A 17,690-nucleotide genomic window follows, 5' to 3' on the forward strand; every position below is an offset into this window, starting at 1 on the left:
CCCTATATGTAATCTTTTATAATAAGAAAGTTTTGAATAAAAAAGCCACCTTACATTTGATACATTAAAAATTGAATGGGGGGGGACGCCTGGGTGGCTCAGTTGGTTGGGCCACTGCCTTCAGCTCGGTTCCTGATCCCGGTGTCCTGGGATCGAGTCCCACATCGGGCCCTCCGCTCAGTGGGAGCCTACTTCTCTCTCTGCCTCTGCCTGCTTGTGTGCTTGTGCTCTCTCTCTATGACAAATAAATAAATAAAAATCTTAAAAAAAAAAAAAAATTGAATGGGGCGCTTGGCTGGCTCAGCCCATGAAATGTGCAACTCTTGATCTCAGGGTTATGAACCTGAGCCCTATGTTGGATGCAGAGATTACTTAAAAATAAAAACATTTTTCTAAAGTTCAATAGGTTCTGAAAAGTCTTCAAAATTAGAATGAAATTTATTCTTCCTTTTGCTAAGCTAAAAAATTATCTCCCTATGGCTCCCATATTGATTTTTGCATCAGATTAATATAAACCAAAGCCCAGATTCTGCTGGTGATTGAAAATTAGAAACATTTCCAAATTTTCTTTTGGATTCCACTGGTCCTCCCAATTATTTCTACTCCTCTTGCAGTCTTCGTGATTCAAATGCTGCCCTTTATAGAGGAAGATTTTATCAATAAATTATGTAAGAGTTACATTTCTTATACTTTACACCATCCGGGATTCCACGCTAGTCTCCAGTGAAAGCTTTCACCATCTGAAAACCAAGAGCAGATGCTGACCTTGAGACTTTGTCTCTTTCAGGACGATATCATCACTGTGATCAGCCGAGTGGATGAGAACTGGGCAGAAGGCAAGTTAGGGGATCAAGTGGGCATCTTCCCGATCTTGTTCGTAGAGGTACGTGAATTTCAAGTCTACATCAGATGCACGCTCACCAAAATACACACGCGCCACAGGGATGCCTGACAAAAATGCCTTTTTGACAGGAGGCTTATTCTAGAAGTTAACTAAGGTCTCCAAAGAAAAGATGCCAGAAGGTAAAACCCATTTCTGGGGACTTTTTATTCTGCTGATAAGAGTATAAATTGTGTGATTTCTCATGCTCACACTCAAATAAACCTGTATCCGTAACATTAAAAACCTCCATCTCCTTTGATTCAGCAATTCCACATCTGAGAATTTATTGTAAAGAAATGTTCAAATAACTATGCAAATTTATATGTACAGAGCATTCACCACAGCCTTGTGTATAATGGTGAAAAGACAGAAATCATCTAATTATCCAGCAATAAGGATTTCATTGTTAAAAATTATGGTGATGAAAAGATACATACCCATGAAAAATAATGTTAAAGAAGAATATTCAATATCATTAAGTATTTGGTATTATGGAAAGAGGCTTATGATTTTTTGGTAAGTAAACTGAGTTTAATGGGTATGGAGTTTTGGATTAGGAGATCAGAAAGTCCTGAAGATCTGTTTCACAACAATATGAATTATATTCAACACTACTGAATCATATACTTTAAAACGGTTATTAGAAAAATGAAAAAATAAAAATAAATAAAACTGTTATTAGGGTAAATTTATGTCATGTGACTTTTATCACAATAAATAAATGGAACTGTATGAAACTAGGTTTATAAATATGTGTGTATATATAAATAGAGGCCTGAAAGAATATGTACTAAAATATTAACAGTGGTGATCATGAGATAGTGAAATTCTAGATAATTTTCCTATTCATCCGTAATTTGTATCCTATAAATCTGATAGGATCATATTGATATATTCTTTCTGGGTTTTTTAAAGCTACTTTAAAAAGAAAACAAAGGAAGAGCACATGCTAGACTCCATCTACCTACTTCTCAAATGTAATACTATAACCTGGAGTTCCTAACCTCCGTGTCCTGGAGCCTCACCCTAGCTTGAGGCAGGTCATTACAAATTTAAAAGAGGTTCCATTGTTTAACTGCATTAACTGGATGCTTACCGGGCACAAAGCATTAAAAGTGAGCAGTGGGGAGCTACAAATGCAGTAAGAGGCATGCTTTCCACCCTCTAGGAAGGTTGGGTGAAAACAGACAAAGGAATAATTAAAGATACAGGGGGACGAGTTCTTTCATTCTTAAGAGCCAAAACAGGTTCTGAAGCAAATGGTGTGCCCAGAACACTATCCAACTTGCAAGGTTCTCCACAACTCTTTCCACTCAGTTAATATCGAAGGGATGAAAAATGGAAGGGAAGGAAAGAGGATGAGTCCTGAGAGGCTGGTCTTCTTACAGTCTCTAGTAAACAATATTCTCATTATCAGTGCTTTTCCTCTTGCTGAGGCCCCTTTGAGGCACACACACCCAATTCTCTCCACCTGTTCAAATCTCACTTGGGTTACAAGGCTCAACTAGAAGCTTGGCTTCTTCCATAAAATTTCACCACTAATTGACCACTCAGTTGTCTCTGTCTTCTCTAAATACCTAATGGCTGTGCTCCTTATACTGCACAGGCTAGACTAACACAGAACAAGTACTATGTAAAAAAAATTAGCTAGTTCCCCTAGCCCCATCTGTCTTCAAGGTAGCTGAGAATTACCGGGGAGCACAAGGACTGTTTAGTAAATACCATGATCTTTGCCGTATCATAAAAAGTTTGGACTTGATCCAGAAGTCAGTAGACACCATCGAAAGATTTTAAGGGACCCAGGAACTCTATCAGACATGGGTTTATTAAAGACTGCTCTTCTGGCTACAGTGGGAAGAATAATTTGAAGAGGAGAGCAGAAAAAGCAGAAATACCAGTTAGGAGGCCAGTGTGTGCATGGCCCAGTTACAAGATGACAGTGGGTTGGACCAGGAAATGGGAAATAAATGGATGGATTCAAACACCAATTAGGAGGTAGATCCACAGGACTTGAATGTTGACGGAAGTGAGGAACAGGGCAGAAGAACTGGTCAAGAATGCGTGCCTCACTTTCTGCTTTATATCTGCTTGGGTTAGTGGTGGAGGCATTTGCTGGGTCAAGTAGCATTTGCTAAAGAGGGACAGTTAACAGTTAACGTGGGGAGACAGTGGTTAAGTCTCCAAGGACAGAGATCAGCTACAGTTAATACCTAGCTGGATATATAGGAGGTGGTTCAATTTTTGCATTTTAGAGTTTGCACGGTCCCCTGCATTATTTCAAGATGCTTCTCCATAGCTCTGGGGGCGGGGGGGGGGAAGGACCATTGGTTTTATTATGCATCTCTGATACCCTTTTTTCCAAAACTTCTACGTTTAATGATTATTCATTTGTACATTCTCCCCACTACTTCACCTCTAAAATTAGCGATTACAAGAACCCTCAAGATTATCATCAAACTAGCCATTGCTTCATTTGTTCTCCTAATTACGAGGAGGGGAAAAGGATAATCAAGTGGTTGCTCTAATCTGGGAACCTGATTTTCAAAAATTACTTGAAATCTTAATTGAGCTTTTTAAAGCAGTACTTAAATTTTTGACTCCAGTCATTTCATTAAGAGTAGCACTTGCTGAGAACTCTTTAAATAAGTTTTGAATTACTAGTGCCAAGCAAAGCAATAGGAAAGAAGGAAAGCTTTCTTGTAAGAGTGACGTGGGTTTTTGGGTTGTTGTTGTTGTTGTTGTTTTTTCTGAACAAACAGGATTTTTCTTGTTAACGTATCATTTGATTTATTGAAGAGCACCTGGATAAAAAGGTGGTAAAACAAATGCTGAGCTTAGACCCATTCCTGTCAGGACTTCTCCAGTGAGCCCTGCCTGGATTATGTGAACCTTGCTCAGCCCAACGAACCTCAAGGAGATTGTTTCAAATGAGTGGGTACAAATTTAAGAGCTGTGCAGTCCTCCCTCAACTGAGCTATTAATCATGTTGGCAGAGCACAGGGCAGACCAAGAGTCACACTGAGTCCTTTGTCAATGTTTCTGATGAAAACAATGAAGGTGTTGCTCACCTGTGGACAGAACAATTAGGTAGAAGCAAAAATAAAAAAAGAAAAAGAAAAAAAATCAGTCTATTTCATTGTACCTGTGAATGACCGTAAAGAACTTTACTCATTCAACTCAGAGAATATATATTGTCCTCTTACCGAATGAACAATGGAGGGATCGGTGCTCTAGGGCACGTAAGACCTTGTCCCCTCTTCCAGACTGCCATCAGAGCTTGCCTAAACAATTTCTGGAACTTCCTAGCTGGTCTCCCTACTTATGGGCTGGCACTTCCAAATAACATCCAGAATGAGCTTTTATGTGTTTCTTTTTATTTGCATACTGTAGGATTTACTCTTTTTGGTGTCCACTTCTACAAATTTTGGTAAATACATACACCACCATCAAGATAATAGAGTAGTCCCAACACCTCCCCCCAAAATACAACAGCATGCAGACTCTCTGTAGCCAGCCCCTTCCCTGACTCCCAACTGCTGGCAGTGCTGATCTCATTCCTGCTCCAGTAATTTCCCTTTTCCAGAATGTCCTATCAGTGGAATCATACGGAATGTAGCCTCTGAGTCTGGCTTCTTTCACTTAGCACAGAGCATTCTGGACTCATCCATGTTGTTAGGTGGATCCGCAGCTTGTCCCTCTCTATTGACGAGCCATGATCTACTGTATGGATGTGCCAGAGTTTGTTTGTCCGTGCACCAGTTCAAAGACAATGCATTTATTTCCAGTTGTTAGCAACTATGAGTAAAGTACTATAAACATTTGCATACCAATTTCTGAGTGGGCCTAAGTTTTCATGTCTCTTTAGTAATTACGTGGGAGTGGGCTGGCTGGGTCAGATGCTAAGTGTGGGTTTAACTTGGTAAGAAACTGCCAAACCGTAGCATGAGCTTTTAAAAGCATAAATCAGATCATGTTATTCCTCTATCTAATCCTGCCAGAGGCTTCCTATTACACTTAGAATAAACTTGAAGCCTCCCAGGACCTCTGGGACCCAGTCCTTGCCTGTCTCTTTGACTACCTGCTCCTCACTCTCTCTGTTCCAACTTTTGTTTTTCTCCTGACTTTTTCTCAAATAGACTGTTTTTTACCTCCTTAGGATCTTTCCATTAGGATATGATCCCTCTGTCTGGAATATTCTTACCCCCATATTCACATGGCTAGTTCCTTCGTGTCATCTGTGTCTTGGTTAAATGTCATCTCCTCAGTGGGATTTCCTTGACACACACACACCCCCCCAGTAGGCACCTCCCCCTGCCACTCTCTATCACTTCAAAGCCCTTCTTTCTTTTTTGTTTTTTTAAGATTTTATTTATTTATCAGAGGGAGAAGCAGGCTCCCCATGGAGGAAGGAGCCTGATGCGGGACTTGATCCTAGGACACTGGGACCATGACCTGAGCCGAAGGCAACCGCTTAACCGATCAAGCCACGCAGGCATCCCACAAAGCTCTTACTTCTATCTGATATTCTCATGTTTTGTTGTTTACTGGCTATGCCATTTATAGATCACCCCTTCTGGTCCACAGCTCTCTCATCTGTAAAGTAGACATAATAATGCCACTTCCCTACCTAATGATTTTCTCTTTCACAATATTACAAGCTTCTTGAGGTCGGAACTACCTCCTCTTTAAAATTTTCGTTATTGGTGGGACACCTGGGTAGCTCAGTCGGCTAAGTGGCTGCCTTCAGCTCAGATCATGATCCCAGCGTCCTGGGATCGAGTCCCACATTGGGCTCCTTGCTCATCGGGGAGCCTGCTTCTCCCGCTGCCTCTGCCTGCCTATGCTCCCTCTTGCTCCCTCTCTCTCTGAGCAAAAAAAAAAAAAAAGCTTTAAAATTTTCGATATTGGCTATTTTAGTCCTTTGCCCATTGTCATAAGAAGTTCTTAAATGGGCAAATTCCCTTTTACCTTTATAGTTGAATCTCTACATTAGAATGAGACTTGTGGCTTTGGAGGGCAACTTTGTCAGCGTATTTCAGCCTTCTGAAGGAACTGAGCTCAAAATACAGCACAGTTGGTGGTTGTCCCAGAGCTAGGACTAGATTGCAAGAGCTGGCTTTTTTATTTTCAGGAATTTTGCTAGCTACTTGTAAACCATTGGTAGATATTTATACCATAGAAATTAGTAAACTCTACGAAATAGGGCTCGTTCTTTTCTTTTTCTTTCCTCTTCCCTTTTCCTGATTTACCAGCGTATCACGGACTAAGAGGTATGGAATAGGAAAGAATGGTGGGGAGATGAAAGTGTTCAAAGGAAGTAGTGAAAGCTGGTCTTAGCTTAAAGATTCAAAGTTCCGGACAGATTGACATTCTGGTGCAGATGCTTCTCAAATGTATAAACCTGAGCAACTTTCACATACACATGATTGCACAGACACTCACTGTGCACCTCTGGGGAGTAGAGTAGAGATGGACTGCCCTCAGGTAGCTACCAGTCAGGGCGTGGGGGCCAGGAATGGAAGGGAATTGATTGCAGGGCAGTGTGTAAAGTGCCCCAGTGGGAAAGCACACGGGCCGCAGCCTACCCAGGGGCATTCAGGAGAGGCTCAAAGAGGAAAAGGGTAGGGGTGTGCCCGGGAGAAATGGGAGAAGGAAGACTGCTCCTAGTCGGTGAAGAGTATCATGGCTTATTTTTTAACTCCCATAGACCACAGTAAAGAATAAAAGCAATACGTGCTTTGAAAGGGAGTCATCAGGGTGTACTGATACAGCAAAGTAATTGGGACATATCGCTAAAAGATGGAAGTTGACCAAAGATGACTGTGGCATCTGAACTCGTGTCAGACTAACCTGGGTAGGACTTAGCTGCTCACACTAGATCAGGAAGCTAACTTGTCATGGACTTTCTGTGTTTCCAGCCCAACCTCACTGCAAGACACCTCCTAGAGAAGAACAAAGGCCGGCAGTCAGCCCGCACAAAGAACCTGTCCCTGGTGCCCTCATCCTCCCGAGGCAAAGCAGCCAACACACCCATGCTGCGAAGGGGCCCTGGGTCCAGGAGGAAGGGGCCTGGGCAGTTCTCCATCACAACAGCGTTGAACACTCTCAACAGGATGGTTCATTCTCCCTCGGGGCGCCATATGGTGGAGATCAGCACCCCAGTGCTCATCAGCTCCAGCAACCCCTCTGTGATTACCCAGCACATGGAGAAAGCAGACCTTCCTCCCAGCTCTGTGGGACAGGTAGGAAACACACCATTGGGATCAGGGCATATTGATATTAGGCGGGTCACGCACACCGTCTCACAAGGAATACTGGATATTTAGTACCTGCTGAGCATCCATAACGCATTAATAGTAACTACTGCCGTGTGTATTACATGTCAGAGCTGCAGACGCATGATCTCCTGTTGTCCTTGAAACAGCCTCTTGAGTTAGGTGTCATTACTGTTATCCCCAATTTACAGGTGAGAAAACTGAGGCCAAGAGGAGTCAAACAACTTGCCAGATCCTCACAGATACTTTGCTTTCCCATGCCAAAAGCCACAACATGGTTCCTGTCCCTTAAAGAACTTCCCTTCAAAAAATGGCACCCGTTTTCCCGAAAGGATTTTGGCATCACAGTTAGAGATTGACTTTTCTGTCCTATCGCATCATGTGGAAAGGAAGGAAAAGAGAAAGGGAAACTGCGGGTTACTAGGTATTTTCAGGACTGGCTACATAATCCGCAGGGCCCAGTGCAAAGTGAAAACAAGATAATACATGCAAAGTGCTTAGCACAATGCCTGGCACGTTACGAAACACCCGATGAGCACTAGCTCTTCCTGCTATTATTATTAAGCTCAAACACTGAATTGCCAACTAAAGGGAGTGAAGAGTGTGGCAACCCAGAAGCAGAAGTACTTTTAACAGCAAGTGGCTATTTAGGTTGAAGGGTACTTGGAAAGATGAAGGACTGGAGGTAGGAGGCAAGGTAATTAAGAACAACTACATGTTGGGGATTCTGCTGAAAACACTCTTTGGAACGATGCAGGTGGCAACTTGAAAGGACAAACTTCAACTTGCACTGATGTGTTTTTTTGAAGCTGTAAATCTTGTTTTAAAACATGACTCTCTACCTTGGGATTAAAGGACTTAATTGGACTCTAATCCCTTTTTAAAAAGACAAGGAGGAGGAGAAAGTCAAGGGCTTCTCAAAGACCCGTGTGCTGGTCTGAAACGAAAACAATCTCCGTCTGTGACATTTTCTGTCGTACACCACTGTCTGGATCTCGAAGAGGCTGACTGCTCAGGTGCCTCAGCCCACCAGCTGCGCGACATACACTCACTCTCACACACACACACACACACACGCACACACATGCACACACACACGTACATCTTCCCCTCCACGTACTCTCTCCTAATGTAAAGAACCAAAAAGTTCCCTTCCTACACACACATTCCAGATGCTTTTTTACAAGTACATACATGCTTTGTGCCCAAAGTTCTCCCTCCACCACAGATACACACACGTGCACGCATGCACGTGCACACACACACACACACACACACTAAAATGAGGGGCCCAGTGACTTATAATTAAGCCAAAGACTAACTGAATTTTTCTGAAACCGTTTTTTATAGAGAGAGCTGGATATAGGAAGTACAGCCCACACTCAGTAGATAGAAGCAAGCTCACTCAGCTCTAAGTTGGTTTCCCAAAAGATTGAGCCAAGAGTCACTTTTCATGTGCCTTTATAATTCTTCTTTCCAATCATTTGCCTCATCTACAGAGAGGTTGGACCAGAGTGGAGAATCCTAGCAGGATTGAAAACAAATAGTATCCCCCCCCACAAAAAAAAGTTTTAATAAAAAAGATAAAATAAATAGTATTTTTTTCTAGTTTTCACAGATGGTGAGACTTCCAAAGTAGGGCATATGCTAGTCCCAGGGAATCTATGCACAGTATTGATAGCCTTTCTCAATTCAGATGGCTGTGGATTGTAAGTATTTCTACATGTTTGCCCGGGTGTTGTCAAAAACACTCTTAAAAGGCTTCACTTAATAAGCTACATCTAAAGAAGGGTAAAAAATTGAGCAAATGACAAGTTCTTTTGCTTTTTTCTCTAAATCTTTTCAAGCTTCCCCCCCCACCTTCCCCATCCCACCACCCTGCACAGTGCCTAGTCCCTAGTAGGCACTCCAAATCAAGGAATCAAGATATTTGACTTAAAAATCTGGGCAGATGCTAGTGACGGATACTCAGACAGGAAAGACTGGAAGAGGAATGGTTTCTTCTAGAAAGCTCAGACAGGTCAGTGTAACTCTTTCAACCAATAAACATCTGTTGGGTGCTTACATTTTGCTAGTAACCATAGTGAATACTGGGGATTCTACTACCAAAACAACAAGAACAGCAGCAATATTCCTGACCACTTACTGAGACTAATATGATTGATGGATGGAGAAATAGGATGATATCCTCTGACAGCAAAGTCTTTTATTTGCTGCTGGTCTCCTAAGTCCTACTCTCTATCCTAAAACGTGATAAGAGCCTTTGTAGGGGAGATACTATCAACACTTTACAGCAAGGTAATTAAGTCCCCCCCTACCCCGCAAAAATGGTATGGTCACAGTCCATGTAATTAGTAAACAGTGAGAGTCTGGATTAACCCTAGAGTTGTCTGATTCTCGAACATACACTCTTGTCACTACACTATGCCATCAACAGAGATGTCATCAGGCAACGCTATTAGGATGTTCGTGTAGTTCAGCTTGGATGTCCATAGCCTCCCTCCTCTCAGACCCTTCACCAGTCTTCCCTTAGACTCCCAGGCCCTCCAGCATTGTCTTCCCCACCCACCCCATTCTCCAGTAAAGAATTTGCCTTGAGTCTTTCACACCTAAATGTTTTCATTTACTATCACTTTGTTCCTTTATGAACTATCAACTGTGTGCAACCATCGCATATGCTGCTGTAGGCACCGCTAGTAAGCCCTTGCTGTCCAGGAACTCCCAATCTAGCGGGGACACAAAAAATGAATGACCGACTATAGTGGGGTTAGGGCTTCCTGACATGGGACAAGAGCCTCCTGGCATCCACATTGGCTTTAGCAGTTCAGAGACGCAGAGTTTAATAACACAGACTGACAGACGGAGAAAGCTATTCCCTTTCCAATTTTCCCCAATCCCCTGGATGATATTAGGAAGGTCCCAGTTTGGTGCTGACGTTTGCTAATAATCTGCCTCTGGAAGGAGGAAAGAGCAAGGCCTGAGGACCAGGGCTTGAGGCAAAGCTGTTGCCCATCTCTGAACTGAATAACACCGAACATTTTTCTCATATTGTCTGATGGGTTATCTTCCATACGTGGTAAGTGCTACCGGTTTTACGTTCACAGAAGTGTATGAAAACAGAGGCCAGAGCAAGGAATTTTGTTTTCCTGTTGTTGTTGTGTCTTCTCACCTATGGAAAACCACCTGACACATTTGGTAGAAGGTCAGGAAATGACCTCACAGATAAACTTTGCACTAAATACAGCTGTACTTGAAAACAATTCAGGATCAGACCTGAAGAGGCTGAGTGGGTTCTCTGGGAAACTGTGATGGAGGAGTTTAAGCGGGAGGATTGGAACCCATGGAGTTGGCCTTTGGGAGAGTTCTGAAGATGATCTCTAAGTCTGCAATGAGAAGGGATGCCTTAGAAAGAGAAAGTCAGCTGTACCAGATGCCAGTTAGGAAGAAATCCTTCAGCAGTGGAAGCCAGTGGAAGCCAGGCCCACCCTAGAGATTCTGCAATTCACTTGTTCACGATGTGGAGGCTGCTTGCCCCGTTTCTCCCGCACTCACAGAACAATGAGGCATTCTTCTTTTCTGGTCCTTCAGTAGACCCTCCACATCCTCCCCTCCCCCCCACCCCACTACCTGTCCCCCACCCCCTCTCCTTCAGCCTGCCACTCTTCCTGTACCACACATCCAGGTTAGTGGAGCTGCTGGACTCCAACTAGAAAGCCTGCCATCATTCCAGAGTTTTCTCCTTCCCTCACCTCTTACATCCAGTCAGTCAGCAAGCTCATTTTGCCATCTGAGTAGTTGCATAACTTCTGTCCGTTCTATCCCAGTGCCTTTGTCCGGGTCCACAGCTCTTGTGTAGACCATCGCTTCAGCCTCCACCCTGGTGTCCCAGACGTCAGGCTCAGTCACCACACCTCACCCCACCCACCCCTTCACCCCCACCCATTCTTCCAATCACGGCCTCTATAGAAATTCTTGAAAACCCAAATCCATTTCAGCCCCCTTTTTTTTTTTTTAAAGATTTTATTTATTTATTTGACAGACAGAGATCACAAGTAGGCAGAGAGGCAGGCAGAGAGAGAGAGAGAGAGAGAAGCAGGCTCCCCACTGAGCAGAGAGCCCGATGCAGGGCTCGATCCCAGGACCCTGAGACCGGACCCTGAGACCATGACCCAAGCTGAAGGCAGAGGCTTTAACCCACTGAGCCACCCAGGCGCCCCTCAGCCACTTTTCTTACCCAAACTGTCCGTCGTTCCCTACAGACCACAGAAGAAGTAATTAATACCTGCTGCTTATTGAGTGGCCACGAAACGCCAGAAACCATAATGATGATTTGCAGACGTGCTGACTTGCCCCGCAGCTGTTCAGAGTAGGCACTGGTATGCCCATTTTATCAAATAGGAAAACGTGGGGGACAGAAAGATGAAGTAACTTGCCTCACGTCTCAAAGTGAGAAACAGAGTCAGGATTTGAGGGCAGACCTGTGCTCTCTCCCCTAAATAAGTTAAGGCATTCTAGACCCTCCGTGATCTGGCTACAGTCCCCCTTCCAGCCCTCCCAGACCCCCATACCCACGGCGTACATACATACATACACCCACATGCAAATGTATGCATGTGCATGCGCAGACACATACACCAGCGTGCACACACACAAAAGCTGTAGTGATTTACTCGACACTTTGAAGCACAGTATGTATACCCCAGGCCACCTCTCTGCTTTTTGTCCTTGTACCCGGCATACGGCATTTTTACAGGCAAAGAACAAATGTTTGTTGATTAAATTAAAGGCTATTTCTCTAGGAATTTATTTTTGGTGCATTCACCTGTTACAATCATATCCATATCCCAAAGGCCCATACGCATTACCATTTCCTTCAAGGAACTTCTTGCCAGTTCTCCTGGCAGAATTAATATCTCCCCTGTGTTCACAGTGTATTGTTTATACTCTAGTTATAACTTTCTTCTTGGCACTGTCAACACCACACATATATCTTATCACCATGCTCACCAAGAATGCATACTTCTTAAGGGCGGGGATGGTGTTTTGTTCATTTATGTTACTGTTGACTTTCCAAAACCCCAGTAAAGGTTTCTAATAACACATTTTCTGCAAGAATTAAAAACAAAGTCAGAGACCTCTGACTTTTTAAAATAATTACCAATCCCTGTCCCTTCTTCTGATTACCCAGAAAACAGAAGAGATAAGACAGAGAGGAAAATGGCAGGACCCTAAAGTCAGGGTAGGAATGTGATTCCATTCCCCATGCTGCCTCCATCCTATCCTAGGATGACCGTGACAAGTCCAAGCATCCTTCCTGGGCTCCTGGGAAGATGAGCTGTCACAGACCTTGGGGAATTCTGAAGTCTGTAAGGCTGACTTTCCTTTCAATCCTATATTTGGATCCTATATCTGAATAAAGTAACTTTTAGGAGCTTGAGCTCTAAGTCCAGATCCTTTCCCTTTTTCTCTTTCATGGGAGTTTCTCAGACTGACTTTTTGGTACTCAGGACTGCCGTGAGAGATGGTTTTTACTTAGTATTAAGATAATTTTTTTCCTGGGGCACCTGGGGTGGCTCAGTTGGTTGAGCCTCTGCCTTCGGCTCAAGACCGTGTTCTCGGGGTTCTGGGACCAAGCCCCATGTGAGGCTTCCTGCTCAGCAGGGAGTCTGCTTCTCCCTCTCCCCACTGCTCTTGCTTTCTCTCTCACTCTCTCTCTCTCTCAAATAAATAAAATCTTCAAGGAAAAAGAAGGGTAATTTCTTTTCTTTAGAGTCTCAGTGCTAATTTATGCTTAAGATTCTAGCTAACCCTCCTTCTAAAGTAATTTACAGAAATAGATCTATCCTATGCTTATAGTCTTATGTTAATATCTTCCAGTATAAATTTTCCATCTTTCCAATTTTCACTCAACAAATCCCTCCTCATAAATGAAGATATCAGAGCACTTTTTTTTATTTTCACCCCTGATTTTATTAATTTTTTCTTATTAACATACAATGTATTATTTGCCCCAGGGGTACAGGTCTGTGAATCATCAGGCTTACACACTTCACAGCACTCACCATAGCACATACCCTCCCCAATGTCCATAACCCAACCACCCTCTCCCTACCCCCCTACCCCCGATATCAGAGCACTCTTGAACTGACTGGGGTGGTCCCAAAGAGTTGTGGCTAGAAAAGTGGGAAGGCTCCATTCAGTGGATAGCTGTCTGCTCAAACCGATTTGTTCTACCTTCATCTACCTCAAAGTGCCTTCTGTGGACCCTGACAGGTGCTTGAAATGTGTTTGTTAAGTTTTCAAGCATGTACCCCTGGCTGGACACAGCCCCTTAAACTGTTCTCATAAATTACCAGTCAGGCCTGAGCAGGAGTTCCCTGCTGGGCACCTGACAGCAAGAAAGGGCGCAGTGTAGGACCACAGTGCCTCTGCCTCCTTCTGCAACGCCAGATCCCCCCGAGTCGAGAACTATCACAAGCCGCCTAGAGAAGGTGTTTTGTACAGGAGAAAGCCCTCTGGCCTTGGACCCACACACCCCTTCCTTATCTCAGTGGTGAGACTTCGGGTAAGTCAGTAGCCACTCTGAGCTTAGGGTTCCATTAGGCATATAGAGTACCTCTACCTCAGAAGATTATTGGGGAAATCAGAAGAGATAAAGTGGGTACTGGAATTTCTTAGATGTCAGTTGCTCGATTTCTCTTCAATCACTACGCTATACATGTTATAATGGAAACTCTAAACATATGTAAAAGTAGAAAGAAGAATATAATGAAGCCTCATGTACACAACACCAAGTCTCAGCGATTATCCATTCACAGGCCAGTCTGATTTCAGTTTTAGCCCCACTCACAATGGGTTATTTTGAAGCAAAGCTCAGATGTCCTATCATTTCATCCACCACGTATCTCAGTATCCCTTTACAAATTTTAGTATTTTTGTCTAAGAGTTTAACATCACCAGGATGCTGTTATCACACATTAGAAAATGGGCAGTGTTTCCTTTTTTTTTTTTTAAGATTTTATTTATTTATTTGACAGACAGAGATCACAAGTAGGCAGAGAGGCAGGCAGAGAGAGAGGAGGAAGCAGGCTCCCCGCTGAGCAGAGAGCCCGATGCGGGGCTCGATCCCAGGACCCCGAGATCATGACCTGAGCCCAAGGCAGAGGCTTTAACCCACTGAGCCACCCAGGCACCCCAGTGTTTCCTTTTTTTAATTTAAATTCAATTAATTAACATATAGTGTATTATTAGTTTCAGAAGTAGAGTTCATCTGTCTTGTATAAGACCCAGTGCTTGTTAAATCACGTGTGTGGGCAGTGATCTCTTAAAAACATTAAATATTCAGCCACTGTTCAAATGTCCATAGTTGCCTTACAAGTATTTTTAAGTTGATTTGTTTAAATGGCATCCAAATGAGGTAAACACTTTGCATTGGGTTGATACATCTCTTAGATTTCTTTTATTCCACAAGTTCCCTCTCTCTCCTTGTTTTGTCCTTAGCTGTGCAAATGTTAAAGAAGCCACATAGTTTGTCTTATTGGGTTTTTGCGTTCTGGGTATTGCCAGTGGCATCTTTGCCACGGTGTTCAACACATTCCTCTCTCCTCCGTGCTTTCTGTAAACTGGTATTTAGGTCTAGAGGCTTAACCAGCTTCAGGCTTGACTTTGGCAAGAATACCTCATAGATTGTGCTAAGTGCTTCTCTTTTTGGGTTTTGTCTTGTTTTGTTTAAGTGCACAATTCATTGGCTTTTAATAATATATTCATAGAGTTGTGCATAAAACATTTTCATTGTTCCAAAAAGAAACCCCACACCTCTTAGTTCTCACCCCTTAGTCCCCCATTTCCCTCCACCCCCCAGCTCCGCCACAGACAGCACTCACTCACTTTCTGTCTCTACAGATTTGCTTATTCTGCTCATTTTATATCAGCAGAATCACACAGTATTTGGTCTTTCACTTGGCATTATGTTTCAAAGCTCCTGTGTTGTAGCAGGTGTCAATACTTCATTCCTTTTTATGGTTGACAACTGTCCATTGTGTAGAATATTGTATGGATACACCACATTTTGTCCAGCCATTCATCAGTTGATGGACATCTGGTTTTGTTTTGTATTTTTCCACTTTTCAGTATTATAGATAATCCTGCTGTGGACATTTGCGTACAGGTTTTTGTGTGGGCACGTGGTTTCATACGGTACATAACTAGTAGTGGAATTACTAGATCATATGGTAACTTTATGTCTAACTGTTTGAGGAACTGCCAACTATTTTCCCAAATGATTGCACCATTTCATATTCTCACCAGCAGTTTATGAGGGTTCCAATTTCTCCACGTCTTCACCAACACTTGTTTTGTTATGTCTTTTTTATTATAGCCATCTTAATAGGTGTGAAGTGGTATCCGTTGTGGTTTTGATTTGCATTTCCTTGATGGCTAAGCATCTGTTCGTGTGTTTATTGGGTGTGCGTATTCTTCAGAGAACTGTCTATTCATATTCTTTGCTATATCTTTTAATTGGGTCATTTATCTTATTACTGAGTTTAAGAATTCTGTACTTACATACATATATGCCAGGTGCATGTCCCTTATCAGATATAAGACTTACAAAATATTTTCCTATTTGTTGGCTGCCTTTCTGTGTTCCCGGTGGCATCCTTTGAAGCACAAAAGTTTTAATTAACGATGATGTCCAGTTCATCTGTTCTTTTCCTTCGTTGCTTGTACTTTTGGTGTCATTGCTAAGAATCCATTGCCTAATCCAGGTTCCCTAGGATTGACCCTGCATTTTCATCTGAGAGTTTTCTAGGCTTACCTTTAGATATGATGCATTTGGAGTTAATTTTTGTATATGCTGTGAGGTAGGGGTCCAAATTCATTCATTTACATGTAAAAAGAATGTCTCTCATTTTGCATTAAAATTGATTCCCATCAGCATTTCACCTAATGATTTGAGGTGCCATTCATGAACATTCATTTGGGGTTGCAAATGGTGACATTCCAAATCTTTCATTTTTCCTAAATTGTTTTAAGCTGCAATTCTTCTACAAGACTGACTACTTCTTTCTAAGGGCTGAATGTGTGTAAGATGCTATACTGTGAGTACCTACATTTTTTCACAGATTTCCAAACCTATACATCATAGGTGCTCAGCATATATTGAGCAATCCAAAGTTCATGCCTCAACCACTATATCCCTTCTGTCTCTATTTCTCTCTCTGTCTCTCTCTCTCTCTCTTCCTTGTTTGCTCCTGGGAGTTTCCTTAGCTCAAAGACAGGACTCATTTCTCACCACCTTCTCTCTTGGCGTGTTGCCGTCATTGAACTGCTACTACCCTTTTTCCACTGGCCACTGCCAGCTGGGCTAATCTCCCCCTGCCTGCCTGTGCCAGTCTTCTTGTTTACATCCTTATCACTGCCTTCAGGCCAGCCTCAGCAGCCTGGTCTCTTCAGCCGCCGTCTCACCCTTCTACCCCTCCTGAGGTCTGCCTCAAACCCCTGGGCTAAGACCAGGAGAAAAGACCTAGGTCTGTTCAGCCTGGAAAAGAAATGGTTAGTATAGGAATGAGTGTTGATTTTCCTGAACTTGGGTTTCTACTCCTGGGTCCAGAAGAGGAACAGAACGTAAATCAGAACATGAAGGATTTCATGAGGTCCAAGGAGAAGTCTCTCCCAACACGTAGACTGTGAGAAAATGAATACTGAAAATGCTGAAGGAGCCTATGGAACCTATTGCTGTTGGGTTTTGGTTTGGTTTCTATTCTTCCCTATAGAGGAAGGCAGCTTAGTATAAACAAGAAGGCTTTGAGTCAGCCAAAGCTTCATGCCATAGCTTTGCCATCTAATACCTAAGTGACATTGAACTGAGTACCTTACCCCATTGAGCCTTGGTGTCCTCATCTGCAAAATGCATAGGTCCTTCCATGCAGAGTCATTGCTGCTCCCTATAGCCATTGCTACTACCCTCTTTGCTCCAAACAGAGCTTTGAGAATACATCATCATTTGTGTGACTGAGGAGAACCCCTGACTTAAAGCAGGCAATGAGCCAGACATACTCGAAAATTTAGATGGCCCTCTTGAGCTGAATTTCCTAAGGTATATTTTTCACAACTACTAGCAGTTATGGGGGTGATCTCGTCTCATTTTATACATAAGAGAACTGGCAGAAAAGTATGCTTCTATGACAGATTCAAGGTCTTCCAAAAAAAAAAAACTTAAGTGAAATAATTGCAATTTATGACAGAATTAAGAGTCCTTATGATTTATCATTTAATGTCTCATGCTTGGGTCCTATGATCCCAGGTGGCCGTAGCCATTGTTAGCATAAGACAGGTGTCATCATTGCTGCGTGAACCAGCACAGACCAGTTAAGCCACAGAGCATCTGATCTAAGGGCTCCCACCCAGCAGCTGCTTGGCCTTGGGTAAAGCATTTTTGCCTCTCCAGACCCCAGCTTCCTCGTTTTCTCGATGGAATAATAAAACTCATCTGGCAGGGTATTATGTTGCTTAATTCGTTGAGAGTGCATTTG

The 17,690-nt window shown here is 42.9% G+C and overlaps 1 protein-coding gene across 1 annotated transcript in view; it reads left to right on the plus strand.

Moving 5' to 3' along the window:
- Window positions 1-17,690, plus strand: part of LOC111156952 (SH3 domain containing ring finger 2) — a 123,830-nt gene that overhangs the window by 55,583 nt on the left and 50,557 nt on the right. The window contains exons 4-5 of the mRNA XM_022518123.1: window positions 788-883; window positions 6,802-7,125. Coding sequence (XP_022373831.1) covers window positions 788-883; window positions 6,802-7,125 — 420 coding nt within the window. The remainder of the gene's footprint in view (window positions 1-787; window positions 884-6,801; window positions 7,126-17,690) is intronic.

This window comes from Enhydra lutris, unplaced genomic scaffold (genome assembly GCF_002288905.1).
Source record: "Enhydra lutris kenyoni isolate GAN:26980312 unplaced genomic scaffold, ASM228890v2 scaffoldscaffold50, whole genome shotgun sequence".
Taxonomy (NCBI): domain Eukaryota; kingdom Metazoa; phylum Chordata; class Mammalia; order Carnivora; family Mustelidae; genus Enhydra; species Enhydra lutris.